The sequence below is a fragment of the Xenopus laevis genome, chromosome 3S, assembly GCF_017654675.1.
Source record: "Xenopus laevis strain J_2021 chromosome 3S, Xenopus_laevis_v10.1, whole genome shotgun sequence".
Classification (NCBI taxonomy): Eukaryota; Metazoa; Chordata; class Amphibia; order Anura; family Pipidae; genus Xenopus; species Xenopus laevis.
The window spans coordinates 23572491-23593417 of NC_054376.1; the positions used below are offsets into that span (position 1 = coordinate 23572491).

The 20927-nt window shown below is 40.8% G+C and overlaps 1 protein-coding gene across 1 annotated transcript in view; it reads right to left on the bottom strand.

The window, feature by feature from the left end:
• Nucleotides 1-212: 212 nt before the first annotated feature.
• The window catches only part of xpo7.S (exportin 7 S homeolog), a 40887-nt gene continuing 20172 nt past the window's right edge, over nucleotides 213-20927 (bottom strand). The window contains 23 exon segments of the mRNA NM_001091028.1: nucleotides 213-306; nucleotides 1760-1887; nucleotides 2003-2101; nucleotides 2316-2476; nucleotides 3259-3397; nucleotides 3574-3788; nucleotides 3964-4046; nucleotides 4611-4718; nucleotides 5021-5109; nucleotides 7698-7804; nucleotides 7884-7992; nucleotides 12336-12399; nucleotides 13112-13192; nucleotides 13742-13815; nucleotides 16626-16761; nucleotides 16950-17055; nucleotides 17985-18178; nucleotides 18327-18499; nucleotides 18719-18865; nucleotides 19262-19381; nucleotides 19494-19567; nucleotides 19725-19890; nucleotides 20196-20300. Coding sequence (NP_001084497.1) covers nucleotides 213-306; nucleotides 1760-1887; nucleotides 2003-2101; nucleotides 2316-2476; nucleotides 3259-3397; nucleotides 3574-3788; nucleotides 3964-4046; nucleotides 4611-4718; nucleotides 5021-5109; nucleotides 7698-7804; nucleotides 7884-7992; nucleotides 12336-12399; nucleotides 13112-13192; nucleotides 13742-13815; nucleotides 16626-16761; nucleotides 16950-17055; nucleotides 17985-18178; nucleotides 18327-18499; nucleotides 18719-18865; nucleotides 19262-19381; nucleotides 19494-19567; nucleotides 19725-19890; nucleotides 20196-20300 — 2772 coding nt within the window.

The following is a 20927-nucleotide window of genomic DNA, read 5'->3' on the forward strand; positions in this document are numbered from 1 at the left end:
TGTTTTTCCTCTCTCTCGCATTCGCTCAGTAACTCCCCGCGAGCCTCCATTTAATAGGAGTTTCAGCAGGAGATCCACTAGTCAGATATATATATTTTCCCCATCCGTAGAAAGAATTCAAAACGTTACCAAAAAAATGTGCAGGTTTTTATACAAGGGAGGGGAAGATGATTCGGAGAGAAGATGGTGATCAAGGTTGGTGAATGGAGAGGTCAGCTCATCATCTCGTTACTGTTGGGGCCGCAGGATGAGTTTTTCATGGAGTCGTTCACTTCTCGTCGGAAGGCTGAGAGATTCTGTGTAAACCTGTAGAGGAGGATAAAGCATGGGCCAGTTAAATATAGGGTTATATATACATTTTTAAAATCTGAAAGACAAATTAACCCTACATTTTATTTCCACTTTACAGTTTTGTAATGGAAATAATAGGCCTGAAGTCTGATCACAGCCCTAGCTTACTATAGGTTGAATGACATTCAGCAAAGGTCACTGGCTAACCACATTTCCATTTGTAGCCATCAGAGTCTCGGCACAATGGTTAGAGATAATCTCACTAGTGCTGCGTGGGCTATAAAAAAACAAAAAAAACCAGGCCATCACTGCGAGTCCAGGTTGGGTTGTGGGTCAGCATTGCCCAACAAAAATGCAAATGCAGATTGTTCCTTCAATAGAGCAGACCCTGTTCTCTATCTCTGTCAAAATTACAGTCTATATTTAAAGACGTCCTATAGCAGTAATTGTGCACAATAATAACCGATTTAGGACTAGGAAATTGGACATAAAACCCTGTCCAGTAGGACAAAAAAATAACGGTTGTGAGGAGGAAGACGTGGTCTTACAGGTCATGATTCATTTTGATTGGCTATGTTATAGGTCCTACCTCCTGGTCTGGGAGGGGCAATTATGCCCGTGTGTACTGACATGGAGGGACGCAGAAGAAATTAAGATTTTTTGAGAAAGTACTAGGACGGTCATTCTCAAGCTTGGGAGTTCATAAGACAGAGAGCACTTTGAATCCGTATAGCAGAGAATTACTTAAAGGGGAAGTAAAGTCTAATATAGAATAAGGCTGTATTTTGTATACTAAACATAAACTTACTGCACCACAAGCCTAATCATTGCAAGACCAAGACTGTGCACATGCTCAGTGTGGTCTGAGCTGCTTAGGGATCGTCATAAATTATCAAAACAGCACAAGTCAAATAATATTTGCCAGAAGCCGACACAGCAAGATTAATCATCAGTATATGCAGACTGCACTGGGTCCTGTGTTGTCATGTAATCTAATGTGGATTTTATAGTTTTTGTATTGTTAAATACAAACTTTCTCCAACTCTGCAGAACCAGTGGCTGCAACAAAATAATCAGCCAAAAGTAATCCCAGTTTATCTGTTTAAATACGGCTCCATGATCTTTGTCCCTGCAGCCGGAGGTGGAAACAGTAAAGGGGATGTAAAGGCAAAAATAAAATTCAAAACAAATCTCTACACAGTCGCCGACTGCTCTACAGGGAAACAAACAAAGCTGCTTGAGTTCTGCATGGTTAGGAAGTAAGGCGGGGGGCTCCCCCTGCTGTTCATAAGTATGATTTTTCCCTGCAGAGCAGTTAGGGACCGTCTGACAATTCCTATCCACAGCAGTAAATGAAGGGAGAATTTCACTGCATACAGTCAGGTTTCTTATAAAAATGCCTTGTGTCTGCAGTAACAACACGGGAAAAAAGCACCTTCATTCACAAGGCAATTGATTGATCATGTACCTGTCCCTGTTCTTAGTGAGTAGGTTCCCTTCAATCCCCTCCATAAGGTTTTCAAAGCACAGGTGCATGGCTTGCTGCTTCTCTGGGGGCTGGCTGCTTACAATGCTGCTCCGCAGATCTGAGAAATACTGACAAAACAAACAAATAAAGTCAGGGAGATAACAAGGCCCGGGAAAGGCAGCAGGAGGAGAGACATGGGGCAGAAGGAGGGTGACCATACAGAAAAGTGAAGTAAATTGATACCTTCTCATTTAAGAGAATTAATCCCAGAAGAGGTCTGCTCATTGACCACTGATTCCGGCAGTCTTCAAATATAATGATATTTAGAACTGTGGAGAGCATCTGGCAGAGAGTACAGAGGATGGGAGAGAAATGACATTTGTTATATTCAATTCACAACAGATTCTGTATTTCGCCACTAGGTGGGGCATGCAGTGAGCTGCAGCTGATTTATCAGCATAAGTCCTAAACTGCGCAAATGTTCTTTGGAAAACCACACACTGCTGCAAAGAGTAGAGAGATCAGTGACCAGCCCTTTTGAAAGTGTAGGTGTTACCTGCTGGATCATCTCGGGGTGCTGCTGCATGATGTGCAAAAACCGCTCACTCTCCTGCGGCGGAGGGGCTCCCCTTTTCTTCCCGCTGCGAGACAGCTGCTTGAAGAGGTATGTGACAATGTGGTCCAGGCACGAGCAACAGCCTGTGCACACCATGGTGTCTTTGGGAAGGGAACACCGAGTCAAAAAGAACCAAGAGACAGACGCAAATACGCATTGGAGGTAACGCACACAACACCACACAGTAATACACTAGCAAGTTACACAATAAAGGGACAAATTTATCAAGGGTTGAATTGAAAATTCCAATGTTCTAATTTTTTTAACTGTCAAATTTGACTAGGGAATTGTTAAAATTTTATTCAAGTTTTTTTTAAATATTCGAATTTGATTTTCGAGATTTATCATACTCTGGCCCTTTAAGAACTCAAATTCGACTATTCGCCACCTAAAACCTGCAAAATTGCTGTTTTAGTCAATGGGAGACATTCCTGACATTCAAGGTTTTTTCTGAGAAAAAAAACTCAAATCAAATTCTATTCGAGTTTTCAGGTAGATCCTATTCACCCGAGTTTAGAAAATTAGATTGTTTTTGTACACATTTCGATTGGTTGAATTTCAAGTTCATGGGAGTTTAAAATAGGGATGCACCGAATCCACTATTTTGGATTCGGGCGAACCTCCGGATCCTTCTCGAAAGCTTTGACTGAATACCGAGCTAGAATTTGCATATGCAAATTAGGGGTGGGGGTTTTTCCCTCCACACCCCTAATTTGCATATGTAAATTAGGATTCGGTTAGGCTGAATCATGCTGAAGAAAAAGGCTGAATCCTGGCCGAATCCCAAACCGAATCCTGGATTCGGTGCACCCTAGTTTAAAAAAAACGCATGAATTTGAAATTTGACCCTTGATAAATCTTCCCATAAGCATTGGCGACTTACCCAAAGCTGTGAGTCCCTCGGATATGGAGGACAGGATATACATAATGACGTGGGGCTCGAGGCTGGCAATGAAGGACATGTGATCTTGAGTGAGTACTTCCAAGAGCGAGTAATAGGACTGACTCAGCTTGGGATAATCCTGAAAGCACAGGTTGCATTAGCACTGATAAACCAGAAACTTTGTCAACACAGACACACACACATATATATATATATATATATATATATATATATATATATATATATATATATATATATATATATATATATATATATATATATATATATATATATATATAAAAATAATGTATATACCAGCAGGTCACTGTGTGGCACCGAAAGCAGCAGTTTAACAAAAGTCTGCAAGGCATTGTCCAGAGCCTCATCCCCGTACAGACGGAAGACTCCAAAATTGACGTAGTTCCCGCTGAGAGCGGCTTTCAGCACCGAAAAACAGATGGAGATTCCCTTCAGCTTTAGCACATACAACTGCTCCTTTGGAAGCTCCCCTAGGGTCAGGATCCTGTTACCTGATTGAAAGAAAGATTGCCTCATGTACAGAGCGAAGGCCAGGGGCAGCTACTAGAGGTTGCACATAGATACAGGAGATACTACAAAGGTTGGACAGTGGCAGACTAATGTCCTAAGAAGTGTGGTGGAACAGATGAAGAGAGAGCTAAGATCAATGGGCTTTGGTTTATGCACCATAAGTTGTGATCATTTTACTGGTCTCTCGGAACAGAAGGATCCCGTTAGGAGACGAAACGTCGAATTGCAACCTCTGAGACCTGCAAAGAGAGAGAGAGCAAATAGAGGTTAACTGAAGATGAATAAGCGAAATAAAGATCAAAAGGGCTTCATTACAGAAAGAAAGGATGGTACAAGCAGAAAAGCCTTAAAGGAAAACGATACCCCCAAAATAAATACTTGAGCAACAGATAGTTTATATCATATTAAAGAATCTTACTGGAATATATATTTAAATAAATATTTCCCTTTTACATCTCTTGCCTCGAACCACCATTTTGTGATAGTCTCTGTGCTGCCTCAGAGATCACCTGACCAGAAATACTACAACTCTAACTGTAACAGGAAGAAGTGTGGGAGCAAAAGACAGAAATCTCTGTTAATTGGCTCATGTGACCCAACAAGTATGATTTGTTTCTTATTTTTAAAATGGCAATTTTCTATTTAGGGTTACCCAATGGCACATACTACTAAAAAAGTACATTATTATGAAAATGGTTTATTTACAGGAAGAATGGTTTTACATATGAGCTGTTGTATGCAATATCTTTTTATAGAGAGCTACATTGTTCAGGGGGTATAGTTTTCCTTTAAGAGGCCCTCACCTGTTGTGTACCAGCTCAGCCATTAACTTGAGGATGGGAGTGGTACAAGCTGGGTCATGGAACCATAATTCTATTGCCCTCTGCAGGATTGGCATGTAAGCTGGGTATCTGAGAAAGGCTAAGGTAAAATACAATGACAACTCTATTTCCAACATTGTACATTGAGTGGCTAAGACAAAGCAAACATGTTAATGTTACTATTATTCCCGAGTTTTTAACCATTCCTGTTAACATCTAGCATAGTAAATGCCCATGGCCCTTCTGTGCAATAGGTCTCATGCCCAGTGGCTTTCAGTAATGGCCATCTGTTACTTATTTTGAGCACAGCAGGGTTGCTATCTAAGCATGTCCGTCACCTTTACAGTGTTTCACTCTGCAATACACATGATATCAAGCTGTAGCAAGGATACATCCAGTCAAACAGCATCATAAAGCTGCTCTTTGCATTAAATGCAAAGGCGATTCCTCGTAGGTCTCTCACCAACCCAACCAGGCTCCTCTGCATAGAAAAGATAGATAGCAAGCTATTAATTACATCAGGCAACAACAGAATTTCCTCAACTAATATTCTATAGTGTATATCCCATTTATACAATAGGGCTCTTCACTGGTCTGTATCTCAGTTTATAGGAGGGATCCCCGGTGTATATTCCATTTATACAATAGGGGTTTTATTTGGTCTGTATCTCAGTTTATAGGAGGGATCCCGGTGTATATCCCATTTATACAATAGGGCTTTTCTCTGGTCTGTATCTCAGTTTATAGGAGGGATCCCTGGTGTATATCCCATTTATACAATAGGGCTTTTCTCTGGTCTGTATCTCAGTTTATAGGAGGGATCCCGGTGTATATCCCATTTATACAATAGGGCTTTTCTCTGGTCTGTATCTCAATTTATAGGAGGGATCCCGGTGTATATCCCATTTATACAATAGGGCTTTTCTCTGGTCTGTATCTCAGTTTATGGGAGGGATCCCGGTGTATATCCCATTTATACAATAGGGCTTTTCTCTGGTCTGTATCTCAGTTTATAGGAGGGATCCCGGTGTATATCCCATTTATACAATAGGGCTTTTCTCTGGTCTGTAACTCAGTTTATAGGAGGGATCCCGGTGTATATCCCATTTATAGGTACAAGAGGGGGGTTGTGGGTGCACTCCTAAGGCCATATAAAAAAAAATATATAAATACAATAATCCCCTGTCTAAAAAAAGAAAAACAGGGTTTTTTGTTACAAAGTTATGATCATAAAATTGGTAAGCCGCCATACCACGTCAAGGTAAACCCCATACGGCGGTCCCTAACCTGTTTACCTGCGATCAAAATTTAAAACCTTGGTTTCAATCTGGACTAGATCCTCCCCCGCCACCTGCATATGCGGCATTTGAAGGGGAGACTGCCCAGACCAACGCCCATTTAAAAAAAAAAAAAAATGTGAATGTGAAGAGACTTTAATGAAGGAAAAGTAAAGTTGTATATATAAGTGCACACTTGTGTGTGTATGTGTGTGAGTATAAGTACAGGTGTGAGTATAGATTTAGAGGGAGATGAAAAAGGAAAAGCTAAATGTGGAGTGTAATAGGTGTAATGTGTGTGGGTCTGTGCAAGTGTTACCTAGTGATAAGTGCAGCAAATATAATGAGTGTCTCACAGGCGTTGGTAATAAAAAGGCCAAAGCCTCCCCAGCCGCTAGCATTTGTGGCTTTTAAGGGAGAGAAAATGCCCAAACCAAGGATTAATAAAAAGCAACAAGGACATAGGGCCACCGTTAATTTAAAGGGGTGGGTATGAGGGTGCACTAACCACATGAAGCTTAGCCACAGCTTCCGGCTACATTTCAGGTACAAGAGGGGGGTTGTGGGTGCACTCCTAAGGCCATATAAAAAAAAATATATAAATACAATAATCCCCTGTCTAAAAAAGAAAAACAGGGTTTTTTGTTACAAAGTTATGATCATAAAATTGGTAAGCCGCCATACCACGTCAAGGTAAACCCCATACGGCGGTCCCTAACCTGTTTACCTGCGATCAAAATTTAAAACCTTCATTAAAGTCTCTTCACATTCACATTTTTTTTTTTTTTTTTTTTTTAAATGGGCGTTGGTCTGGGCAGTCTCCCCTTCAAAAGCCGCATATGCAGGTGGCGGGGGAGGATCTAGTCCAGATTGAAACCAAGGTTTTAAATTTTGATCGCAGGTAAACAGGTTAGGGACCGCCGTATGGGGTTTACCTTGACGTGGTATGGCGGCTTACCAATTTTATGATCATAACTTTGTAACAAAAAACCCTGTTTTTCTTTTTTTAGACAGGGGATTATTGTATTTATATATTTTTTTTTATATGGCCTTAGGAGTGCACCCACAACCCCCCTCTTATATCCCATTTATACAATAGGGCTTTTCTCTGGTCTGTATCTCAGTTTATAGGAGGGATCCCCGGTGTATATCCCATTAATACAATAGGGCTTTTCTCTGGTCTGTATCTCAGTTTATAGGAGGGATCCCCCGTGTATATCCCATTTATACAATAGGGCTTTTCTCTGGTCTGTATCTCCGTTTATAGGAGGGATCCCGGTGTATATCCCATTTATACAATAGGGCTTTTCTCTGGTCTGTATCTCAGTTTATAGGAGGGATCCCGGTGTATATCCCATTTAAACAATAGGGCTTTTCTCTGGACTGTATCTCAGTTTATAGGAGGGATCACCAGTGTATATCCCATTCATAAAATAGGGCTTTTCTCTGGTCTGTATCTCAGTTTATAGGAGGGATCACCAGTGTATATCCCATTTAAACAATAGGGCTTTTCTCTGGACTGTATCTCAGTTTATAGGAGGGATCACCAGTGTATATCCCATTCATACAATAGGGCTTTTCTCTGGTCTGTATCTCAGTTTATAGGAGGGATCACCAGTATATATCCCATTCATACAATAGGACTTTTCTCTGATCTGTAATCTCAGTTTATAAGATGGATCTGAAAAATATATCCAGTTTGCTGAATGCCATCAAGTTTATAGGACATCATTCAGCGTGAATGTTTATAATAAAAATCAATTATGTTTCTTCTTTTACATTTCATTTTTACCTTGGCTTCTTGTTCATTAAAATTGTTGCTGTTGAACATCTGCGCAAGCGACTCAAAGGCAGCAGTGAGTGGCATCATAAACTGAGAAAACTGCTCTTCATCCTCGCCTAAGCAGAGAGAAAGTGAACAATGACTGTGTCTACACAATTCGTGCCGACTGCCCCAATTGTATTAAGCAAGCAATACCTAGATCCACCATGAGAAGACGTCCTAGAGCAGTATAGAAGGTGGTTCGGCACCGCATGTCTGACAGGTTGGATTGACTATTAATTCCCAGGAAGGAGAAGTGCTCACTCTGTAACAAAGTCCAGATAAAAGAACCAATTTATTACATCAAGGCAATTTATACAAAATCACTAGACCACACTTATTGCTAATAATAGCAATCTGGATCCCATCACAATGCGTAGGGGCACCAGACAAGGATGCCCATTATGCCCCCTACTATTTCACCTAGCAGTTGACCCTCTACTCAGAATCTTACAAGATACGCACTGAACTAAAAATAACCGCATTTGCGGACGATCTGCTACTCTACATATCAGATCCTGAACACTCTCTCCCAGTCATTTAAGTAGAAATACGACTCTTTGGGGACCTCATTAATTTTGAAAAATCAACAGCCCTCTCACTAAACTCCACCGAAACACAAGAATGGAAAAATACCTAGGTATCACCATCCCGCGCAACTACCACAAACTATATGACCTAAACATTAAACGGGTAATAACCACACTCAAAGATGAAATCAACAGCTGGAAACATCATACTCTTTCCTGCATAGGAAGGGCAAACCTAATCAAAATTATAGCCTTCCCACAAACTGCTATACCCTTTACAAACACTGGCATGTATGCTAAAATAAAACTGGGGATGCACCAAATACACTATGTTGGATTCGGCCGAACCCCCGAATCCTTCGAGAAAGATTCGGCCGAATACCGAACCCTAATTTGAATATGCAAATTAAGGGGTGGGAAGCGGAAAACATTTTTTACTTCCTTGTTTTGTCACAAAAAGTCATGGAATTTCCCTCCCCGGAGGCGGGTGACTTTTTGTCACAAAACAAGGAAGTAAAAATGTTTTCCCATTCCCACCCCTAATTTGCATATACAAATTAGGATTCGGTCAAATCTTTACAAAGGATTCGGGGGTTCGGCCGAATCCAAAATAGTGGATTCGGTGCATCCCTAGTTATATACCACATCAATGTATACAATGTGGGATATTGACTCATGCTTTACAAACCCCTGGGCAGAAGTCTTAGGGCGAGGCCAGACGTGGCGTTTTTAAAAAAGTTCCGCCAGGCATAGATACGCATAAACTGCACTAACACTGAAACTAATGGTAAACGCACTATGGCAATTCACACAGGGCGTTTGCAAGCTGAAATCCGCCACAGGACGCCAGTATTGGCATTTTTTCAGCAGCAGAAGTGCCAATACGTCAAGAAACTACCAAATCAATAGACTCTATGGGATCTGCACGTTTGAAACCACACTTTGTGTAAATACGCAGCATATTTTAAATATGGCGTCCAAATTCTCAATGAGAACAATGAGAAGTGCATTTTGGGAAAAGAAACCTGCGTGCTGAAAAACGCGTGTCGGCGGTCGCGTGTGGTTTCAGTGGCGAATTTACGCCCCGGCCTTTCTTTTTTAAAAACGCAGTGTAAAAAACGCCACGTCTGGCCTTGCCCTTATGAGTGGAGTTCTTCACCAATTGTAAAGAGTCCAGCAAATTAATTGTAGGAGTATGTTATAGACCCCCTAATGTAAGTGAGGAGGAAGAGACAAAGCTCCTGATGCAAATAGAAAAGGCTGCTAGTTTGGGTAAAGTAATGATAATGGGAGATTTTAATTACCCAGATATTGACTGGAGCAACAGTACTGCCAGATCAGTTAATGGGAACAAGTTTATAAACTTGTTGCATGACAATTTTATGGCACAGGTTGTTGAGGAATCAACCGGAAAAAAAAATGCTATTCTGGATGTAGTGATCCAGAACATATAGCAAATGTGCAAGTCATTGAACCCCTGGGTAACCATAATGTTATATCAGAAAATGTTATATCAAAAAAAGTAAAAAGGTTGAACTTGATGGAGTGTCTTTTTTCAACCTAACTTACTATGTTACTCACTACACATGCACAAACAGGAAATTACACAGGAATTACTGAACAACCCGCTGATAATGTCCACCTGGCAGGTGTGACACATATTAAAATCCAAACATAATTAAACTGCCACCACTCAATACACTGCACCTTCTTAAAGGAAAACTATACCCCCCAAACAATGTAGGTCTCTATTAAAAGATACTGAGTAAAACAGCTCATGTGTAAAACCCTGCTTCATGTAAATGAACCATTATCATAATAATATACTTTTCTAGTAGTATGTGCCATTGGGTAATCATAAATAGAAAATTGCCATTTTAAAAAATAAGGGCCGCCCCCTGAGATCGTAAGATTCACTGTGCTCACATACAAACCACATGTAAGGTCACATGAGCCAATTAACAGACAGAGTTCTGCCTTTTGCTTCCTCACTTCTTCCTGTTACAGTTAGAGTTGTAGTATTTCTGGTCAGGTGATCTCTGAGGCAGCACAGATAGAGTCACGAAATGGTGGTTCAAGGCAAGAGATGTAAAAGGGCAATATTTATGTAAATATATATTCCAGTTTGGTAAGATTCTTTAATATGTCATTCAATTTGATATAAACTATCTGTTGCTTAAGTATTCATTTTGGGGATATAGTTTTCCTTTAAGCAATGAAGAATTCCACGGTCAGGCTTCTTACCCATACACAAGATGGAAGGAAGACGGCCTCTCAGCCATAAAACATGTAGTGAAGAAAAACCTTAAAAGACCACTGACTTTCCCAAGAGCTTCGGTAAACATTTCCCACAGTACATGCACACAACATGGCATTCATGCAATTACAAAGCTACACAAAAAGGGTTTGCAATTGTTTTTCAGACCTAGACTGGGACAACCCCCCCAGACAGGTTATTGGAGAGGAGGGGCACAAGTTATGTTATGACTATACCAAAGGAAAGGAAGGGGCAGGAAAATGGTCACAATGGTTACCTGACTTGGACATGGCAGATATTTTGAAGGCACTGAATAATTGCAAAGAGGCACTTTCCATGCCCTCCTATAGAGAAATGTTCCTAAAGATTTTCCACTGCTCTTATTATTCCCCTCTAAAATTGTACAAACTAAAAATGTGGCAACATAGTAGGTGCCCGAAATGTAACCAAGAAGAGGCCAACATGTTCCATGCACTCTGGAACTGCCCACCAATTCTGGAGGGAGGCAAGAGACTTCAATGCAAATCTTCTAAATCAGTGGTCCCCAACCAGTAGCTCGTGAGTAACATGTTGCTCTCCAACCCCTTGGATGTTGCTCTCAGTGGCCTCAGAGCAGGTGCTTATTTTTGAATTCCAGGCTTGGAGGAAAGTTTTTGTTGCATAAAAACCAGGTGTCCTACCAAACAGAGGCTCCTGCAGGCTACCAGTCCACATAGGGGCTACCAATAGTCAATCACAACCATTACTTAGCACTAGCCAGGAACTTTTTTCATCCTTGCGTTGCTCCCCAACTCTGGTTACATCTGAATGTTGCTCACGGGTGGAAAAAGGTTGGGGACCCCTGTTCTAAATTATACCCCATTGTCCCCAGAGTGGGCTACAGTAGGCCTCACATCACACCTACCATCTCAATTAACCAAAGGCAAGAGATTATTGATCATAATTTCAGCAGTGGCAAAGAAAACAATCCTCCAGGGCTGGATTAAACCACAGCCTCCATCCATTACCCTGTTTAAGTCACAATTGCCCCACTTGTTAATATGGACTGGATAGAAGCCTCTACGCAGAAAGAAGTGCGTGCTAAAAAATTCTTTGAGACATGGGAGAGCTACATCACAATATTAAATAATGAAAAACAACAGGCATTGATGCAATGCTTCCAAGGGACCTCTTGGTATACAAAGAGAATCCTCCTCCATGACCCACCCACCAATTGTAACACAATAGGCCATTTCAGGTATTATGTAAGAAGGTGGGGGGGAAATGAAAGAGAGAAATTGTCACATGTATACAGATTCATTGTAAGTAACAATAGTTGAAGCTATAAAGACCCTTAATAGAAATAAAGATATGTATTATTGCAATAAGAAAAATGTTTAAACTAGGTGATTTAATATGGGATGTAATGGTACTTGTATGAATCAGAAATGCCTATGATATGTATTGAATGTCCATTCATCCAAAAAAAAAGAACCGATTTACTTGGATTGGATGGTGTTAAACTTTGGGGCAGGCGCTGTATTTATGAGAATTCCATATAATCAACAAATTAGGTGTTTAGTTCACCTTCATTATTTCAAACATTAAAGGAGGCTTTAAATAGATTAACTGAATTAATAATATATAATGAAATCTTTCCACGGGAAAGTCCTCTATTAGCAACACCCGTAAACAAAATATTTCCCATTTCTCCTGAGGGGTGTAGATATTAAAATGTAAATTTTAGAGACACAGTATTATATTAAACATTGGCACATCTCAGCAAGAAGAGCGATTTCACCCACAGTTATGACACAAAAATATCTGCGTTTCCTCACTTACCGTATGGTTGTTTAACATGAACTGGACTGCGCTGAGTTTTACCAGCTTTCTGACACTGCTATAAGTGCAGGTAGTTAAGGATAAGCAAAATTGTACACAAGGACTGACAGTTCAGCCCCAATTCATATCATACTTAACAAGTGTTAAACAGTATGGCAGGGAACATGCACTGAATTGGTAAATGTTTCCCGTATGTTCTTTTTAAGGGCAATATTAAAACTATTAGCACAGTGGTGAATGGACTGGCCTGATACCCCCCTCCAAATTTTACTGTGTGCTACAGATGGGCTGCCTATCCCTTATTGGTGTTGTGCCACTACCTCTAATGTCACTATAGTCCCTTCTCAACCGTAGGCCAAGTTGGATCCATGTTGATAAAAGTCTGGGCATTCAGCATAAACTTCATTGTTGGCATTGATGCATGTATATAGTAGGCAAAACTGACAGCCATGAGATATCCAGACTATCAAAAAAAATTACTTAAACATGGCTGAAGGCCATACCTAAGTATCAGTAATTTTGTTTCTACTAAAATGCACAGCTCTTGTACCAATTCCCACACACACAGCAGCCCTGTGCAAAAAAAAGTGTGCATGTTTCAAGTAGAGAAACAGAACACAATAAATAGAAAAAAGCAGGCAATACCAAACAAACCTAAAAGTTAGGGGGGTTAACAGCACAAATCAAATGACCAATACATATGTTGGGCTTTTAGAGGACCATTAATTCCTTTCCAAACATCCCTATGTGATAAGTAACCAATCAGCTTAGGATATCCTATTGATAAGTCATTCAGCAGCTGCAGCGTCTTGGATGTGATAGGCTCACAGCGACCCCAGTACTTCAGATTAGTGATTCTGTACAAGATAAAAAACAGTGATTAGCAACAACAACATAACAAATGCATGTGCTTGGCTAAAAGATATATACTGACATTTCTTGATTGTACAGGGGGAAACAAGCTAATTTACAATGTTTTAAAAAAAATACATAAATAAAATATCAAGTAAAGAGTCAGGGGCCATTGCTATATCATTAATATCATCACGACAATGATACAGCTATAAAAAAAAAAACCTGGAAAGAGTGTCTGGTTATGGGATAGGAAACAATGGCTGTTTTGTAAGGTAGTCCATTGCGGATCTCCCACATTTGAGAGATTCCACACTCAATAGTAAGTGCTTGGTAAAGCCAAGTAAGCAGTCCACCATTTTTTCCAGGACCACTTGGCCACCAGGACTCGTCCGAGTCTACGGATTATTCTTCAATTTGGCTTTTCTGTCCAACCAGAATGGCAGCTCCCACTCAAGAATTAACAATATGGTTCTCTCAGCAGACAAACCCCATGTAGAAGTTAGCAAAAAGAATACACAGCACATTAGAAAGGACACTTTTTGGGACCTTACATTTTTCCAATGAAGATACTCAGCACCATGGTCTCGTCATTAAGACCGAGCACATCAGAAAGGCGACGATATAGCTGCAACCCAAGAAACAGGAAAAATTACCATAATTAGGGGTTTGCTATGTAAGAAATGAGAAAGTAAACCTGTGTCCTACCAACTGGTACAAAAAATGTCATTTCTACCAACAGAGCGAGCCGGATTTAGGATCCAGGAAGTATCCCCTCAGGAAGATAATGCCTCCAACCTGCTGATGAATGATAGCTTCCAGCATGCTAAGCTGGTCATTCTAATGGTAGAAAGTTTGTCATCCTGGAGGCTTTTGTCATGTAGGTGGTTTTAATTGGCAGTTATCTCAGGGAGATTAAAGTATGTCTACTACAGTGGCCATCAAACTTTTTAAAAGAACAGTTACGCAAACAAATTAATATTACATTAATTAAAATATAATGCACTGTTGTGCTGCACTGGTAAAACTGCTTTGTTTGCTTCAGCAACTTTACTATAGTTTATATCAGTGATCCCCAACCAGTAGCTCGCAAGCAACATGTTGCTCACCAATCCCTTGGATGTTGCTCCAAGTGGCCTCAAAGCAGGTGTTTCTTTTTGAATTCCTGGCTTAGAGGCAAGTCTTGTTTGCATAAAAACCAGATGTACTGACAAACAGATACTCCTGTCCATATAGGTGCTACCAAATAGCCAATTACATCCCTTATTTGACATCTCCTGGATGCTTTTTTCATGCTTGTGTTGCTCTCCAAATCTTTTTTACATTAAAATGTGCGTAAAAAAGGTTGGGGACCCCTGGTTTATATAAACAAGCTGCTGTGTAGTCATGGGAGCAGTCATTCAAAGCTGAAAAAGTGGAAAAGGCACAGGATAGACAGCTGATAAGAGATCAGCTCTGTAGTATACAATGCGACTCTACATATCTTATCGGTTATCTACTATTTGTCTTGTGCTTGAATGGCTGCCTCCATGGCTACACAGCAACTTGTTTATATAAACCAGGGGTAGGCAACCCGCGGCTCCGGAGACTCATGCGGCTCTTCATCCTGCTTGCTGCGGCTCAGTCTTGTGGCTTTGGCTGTCATGTTATCTATAAAGCCCTCGCACTTGATGGAGGCTTCTTCAGTGTGCGACCGCGGTAAGCAAACGGTTAACTTGCCGTGGTCGCACACTCAATAAGCTGCCAGCAGATGCGAGGGCTGTATAGACATCCCAGGAGTGACTGGCAAGACCAAGCCACAGCAAGATGATTCATCATGGTCCTTAACGCAGTCACACACTCAAGACAAGAGAGGGAAGATCAGCATGGAGCTTCAGAAACAAAGGTCACATTAAACAGATGAGAACACTAGCATTTAATAGGGCTATTCAGTGTTTAATTTATTTCAAAGTAGGCCTACACATACACATTGTACTTCTGTTTGTTGTATTCTATTGTTGTAACAGTTACAATTAAAAAAAAAAGGTTAAAACTTTTAAAAGATTATAAGCTGTGTTATGTTTTGCGGCTCCATTTTTCTTAAGTGGAAGAGGGGTCCAAAATGGCTCTTTTGATAGTAAAGGTTGCGGACTCCTGATATAAACTATAATAGTCTATCTGAAGCAAACACCCGGTTTTACCAGTGCAGAGCAACACTACATTATTTATTAAATCTTCGTTACTGTGGGGGCGACTAATCTCCCCGAAATGCCTTCCTGCAAGCAAGATTGTGAATCGCCGGCAGGATGGCAAATGCGTTGATTTTCCGAAGTTGCCCGAAGTTACCTAGTGAGGCGGCTTTGGTCAACTTTGGAAAACTAAGCAATAGGTATGCTATCCCACCGGACATTTCCATTCTTGTCGGTGGGAAGGCATTTGGGGAGATTAGTTGCCCGCAGTAGAAAAGATTAGTCACTGGGTGACTAAGTTCCCCCTGTGCCACCTCCCTAACATGTTTTGAGGCTACTGTTCAAGTTCAAGTCTCCTTGGTGGCCCAAGTATTAGTCAGGACTAGTGATGGGCAAATTTTTTCGCAAATGTATTCTCCGGTGGCGAAGCACGGAAATTCGGAGCAAATTTGCCCCTGCCGAATTTATTCATCCATCACTAGTCGGGATCCCTGTTAGCTTTTAACAATGTTACAGATATCATTGTATTAGTCAGCAAGCCATGGTTCCAATAATTTAGGACAGCAAATAAGTTTTTACCCTACAATATCACTCTAATTTACCCTCCAGCTACACTTTTTAACAGGGATGCACCCAATTCACTTTTTCGGATTCGGCCGAATCCCAGAATCCTTCGCGAATACGAACCAAATTTGTATATGCAAATTAGGGGCAGCAAAGTCACGTTTTCCCTTCCCACACCTAATTTACTTATGCAAATTAGGATTCATATGCAGTTCGCCCATGCACAAGGATTCAGCCAAATCCGAATTCTGATGAAAAAGGCTGAATCCCAAACCGAATCCTGGATTTGGTGCATCCCTACATCTAAATTTATCTAGGACAGCAAATATGCATTTTTCCCAAAATCTAAACATACAGTAACTGCCAACCCTGCCACTGCTTTATGCCCCACAGTTTGGAAACCTTTGGAAACTACTGGTCTATACTGACAGTTGTTTCTTGTGAACCTAAATCAGCATTGGGCTGCCCAAGACAGACACTTCTGCTGGTAATACTCTGGAACCTAGATTTCTGCATTTCTGAGGGATAGTGCCTATCATCAGAAGCTTTTGCCATAGACAGCACATTTAATATTTAAATAAATGGGAACCATTTGACAGTGGTGACAAGTGAAAGGAGGTGGAATTGATGTCCATATTTCCCAGTTATCCTACCATTTATAAATGTGGTAAGCCCTCATAACACAAAGTTCTCTTTCCAGTCTCACCTTGGAGGACTTTTGCACCTGATCTCCTATATAGATTTTCCTAAACTGCTCAAAAAAGCTAAGCATAGACAGTTCCAGTTTTTCATTGCCAGCCTGTGCTAGGCGCGAGTCTGTGAGGTTCATCAGCTGAAGGACCCTGTAAGGAAGAAAAGGTAATTTAATAGATTAATGGCACTACAGCAAAAACATAACCCTAGCACTTGACTATACCATTTTAGCTTTCACAGTCTCTTTGGCTTCATGGCTATATTCTCTTCCACCAGATGTTCAAACCCAGCAGTTGATATCATTTTATCATTCTCAAGACAGATCTAGAATTCTCACCGGCACACTAGCTCTCCATCCATAGCATCCTGCTCATCTGTGCTGGCAAAGGAGACCCGCCCTCCAATTACAGCCCCAATAATGTAAACCAACCACGTAAGGCGACCTAAAGGGAGGGAAGAAAAGGATTAGACTGATACAGATCTGAGAAACTCAAGAGTAGGCAAAGTTAAAGGGGAACTCCACACAAACATAACTTAAGCTTTTTGAAAAGTAAACATAATTTCAAGCAACTTTGCAATATACATCAATTAAAAAATAGGCAGACTTTTTATGATTTTTAAAGGTTTGGAAGAGTTACCTAAGCCTAGCCCCCTGCTCTCCTGCTGATCTGTCTGACTACTTTGCTGAGCTGGTTGCACACGTGATTTCAATAATGAAAAGAACATCACAGTGCAATGCATTGTGGGTTATGTAGTTCCTGTATGCTGTCTGTAAGCTGCGGAGAAGTTGTTACAATTTGTTACATCACTGTTTTAGTCCCTCCTTCCCTGCCAGGATTTCAAATGATGCAGAACGAGAACTGTTAAACATATGGATTTCAGCATAGAAAATTGCATTAATTCATACTTTTTGAAGAAACAGGTAACTGTGATGGGTATATTAGGGGTTTCTGTGTTATGTGGGTCTCTTTATAAAATTTTGGTTTGGAAGCTGGAGTGCCCATACTTTATTAATGCAAGGTCTACTTTTAGTAATGTTGTCACATTATGATCTACATCCATAAAAGCATTGTAAGTATTCTGTTCCATGAAAATAATACTTAAATACTTACATTTAAACATCTATTTCTTATGTATCCTTAATGTAATACATATCTGAATGAAAAGACAAGCTGTTTGTTGATGGTGTCTTGAGATCTACTGATCACCAGCTAAAGGTCTACTGGTAGACCCCAATCTACCTTTTTGGCACCCCTGATTTAGATATTACAACCCATATGGCCACTGCTTATCAGGCAAAGCAAACATCTGACACACAGGAAAGCTCAAAGGTAAGACAAATTATTCCCCAACAACCACACATTGGTCTCACCTTCCTGCACAGCTAGTTCCATGCTGGGAGCAGAGCCACTCTGCAGCAGTTCTTGATAGGTCTGTGCTGATTGGTCGAACAGCTGAACCAGTAGAGCGCAGGTCTTGTCGTACTCACAGCGTCCAATGGTTGACAGCTGATCCAACTGCTGCTGCACCAGACCTGCATCCTCGAGAGGGTCCTCCAGGCCATCCCTGTAGCAAGATAATTGATTCAAATGATCTTGCTATTTATATTTTATGACAGATTCAGTCACAGTAAAGCAATGCTATCCTGCTGCAAAATGGAACTCTGCGAGATCCATTTACAATTAAAAATGTCCAATGTTTCTATAACACTTACCTGAGGATTATGTGTACAGATTCCAGTCGAGATGTTACATAGGCTTTCGTCACCTCCGGTGTGTAGGTCTCCAAGAGATGTGGCTCGGTTGCTTTTACATAAGGAACAGATGCTGCGAGACGTTGCCACAAACTCAGGAGGTAATGAACAGAGTTGGGGGCAAATTCCCAGTGCTGTGGGTGAGAAGTTGATAATTAGGCACAGATAATTATACACTCAGCCCAAATATATCCTTACATCCTGTAGCATTTCCCCTGAAGGTATATGTAATCAAAGGTACCCACTTACATTACCTGATCACAGTTCTCAACCTGATCTCCTTCTGATATTTCTGCAGCCATAATGGTTTTATACTGATCAATAGTGTGCTTTCTTCATCCTATTATTCATACCTGCAGGCTGGTAACAGTGAAGTTAGCTATGAGCCTGATGACTTCTGGATAATTCTCCACCTTCACAAGCTCCCCCAGCTGGTAGTTACTCTTCAAGCGGGCTAAAAGCCGACAGAACTCGTGGTAATTATTGGGATCAGAAAGGCTCTGTAGGAATAAAAGTGCACTTAACCGTTATGCAAGTCCAATAAGGAAATCTGTACACAGTTTGCTGCCTCGTGCATTCATGTCTGAGCCCCAGAAGCTGCTTGATTATTAGAACAGTTTGAGAAACGTGAACTTACAGAAGAACGGAATAAATATTTTCTTTTTAAGTGGTCATCTTTGCCTTCATCCATACAGGCCCGGACTGGCAATATGTAGATTTTGGCAAATGTCATAGGGGCTGCTTTAAAGACAGTCACTATTTAGTAGGCCAGTGGGGAGCTTTTGGGGCCTCAGTGTACTTGAAATGCCAGGGCCTGTTTTGAATCTCAGTCCCGACTTGGATCAACACATAAGAAGACTGGTAGATGAAGACTGCTGCCCCGTTCCCAAACTTACTTGAGGATTTTCCAATATCCTCTTCACTCCATCAACAAGATGAGAGAGGAACTTGGCTCTTTCTGCATTATTAAATAAGGAACGCCGTACAGAGGCGATTTGTACAAGACAGGATAGGACCTGGGGAAAGAAAGAGAGACGGGCAAATTGGTCATTCAGGGCAGGCCCCACATAGAGGAGAAGGAGGGAGGGAAATTAAAATCATTTGCTATAAATCTGAGTGAGCACTCACCAGTGGGGAGAAATTGGGAGGAATGGAATGATACAGATCAAAGAAGAGCTGTAGTGTTGAGGAATCCAAGAATGCTGCAAAGACATAATAAGGTCACACAGACATATGTATCATGTTGTTTGCTGGAAGGGACCTTAACCACCAACAGGGGTGAACCATTCCTCTAGACTAAGTAGTCCCCGCTACTAAAATGATAGCTTGATGGGGTTCTGAACTATATCATTTACTAACCTGAGCGCCAGCTGGTGGGGATCTGCACTGTACAGAGGTCATCTGAGGACTCATCTGTAGAAGTACCAATGAAGTCAAAGTTGAGACAATTGTGAGTGAGTTTGAGAAGCTGCATGAGAAGATCATGTTGAGAACCATCTGAGAGGAGCAAAGACTTTCCTGAGGCCTGTAAAAGTCAAATGTTAGTGAGACATAAAACAAACACTTCCCATCTAGGGAAGCAAAACAGAAAGTTGAACCTATTTATGAATACTGAGGATGTCTTGATAGTGCTGGGAAGAATGTGAGCTTACATCTGACCAATTAGGTGACAGCAACACTATCAATACAGCTTGACACTTTTTTTCGTAGAAATATACATTTATATAGAGAAAGAAATGCTAACACACAGTAATGTGATTTTTAAGAACAAATTTATTAAAGTAAACATGTCTCAATCAGTACAGACCTTGCACAGAAAAGTCAACGTACCTGTTTGAGTAGGTTGCATGAAAGTGTGAAGATTTCAAACAGTGCGGAGTCTCTGAAGGATGAGGCGATTTTGCGGTGCTTTGTCAGAGGGTGTGTGGCATCTGCCTACATGACCACAAAAATTTTTATAACATATCGTACTGCAGTCTGCCAGATATCCTTGACTACACATGCCACAAAAAACTGGAGCTTAAAGGAGAACTAAACCCTACAAATATATATGGACAAAAATGCCATATTTTATATACTGAACTTATTGCGCCAGCCTAAAATTTCAGCTTCTCAATAGCAGCAATGATCCAGGACTTCAAACTTGTCACTAGGGGTCACCATCTTGGAAAGTGTCTGCGACACTCACATGCTCAGTTGGCTCTGAGCAGCTTTTGATAAGCTATGGGGTTGTTGCTAATTATCAAGCAAAAAATTAGGTTGGCCTGTAATATACGCTGATGCTGCAAGGCAGATTATTAAATTCTGATGCTAGTTGCACTGGTTTCTGTACTGCCATGTAGTAATTATCTGTATTAATTACTAATCAGCCTTATATTGTGACATTTATATTCTAAGTGTATTGTATATTGTGAGTGGGTCCCTAAGCTCAGTAAGTGACAGTAGCACAGAGCATGTGCAGTGAATCAGCAGAAAAGAAGATGGGGAGCTACTGGGGCATCTTTGGAGACACAGATCTTTACTGCTAAAGGGCAGTAGTTGCCTTGGGCTGGCAAAGAATCC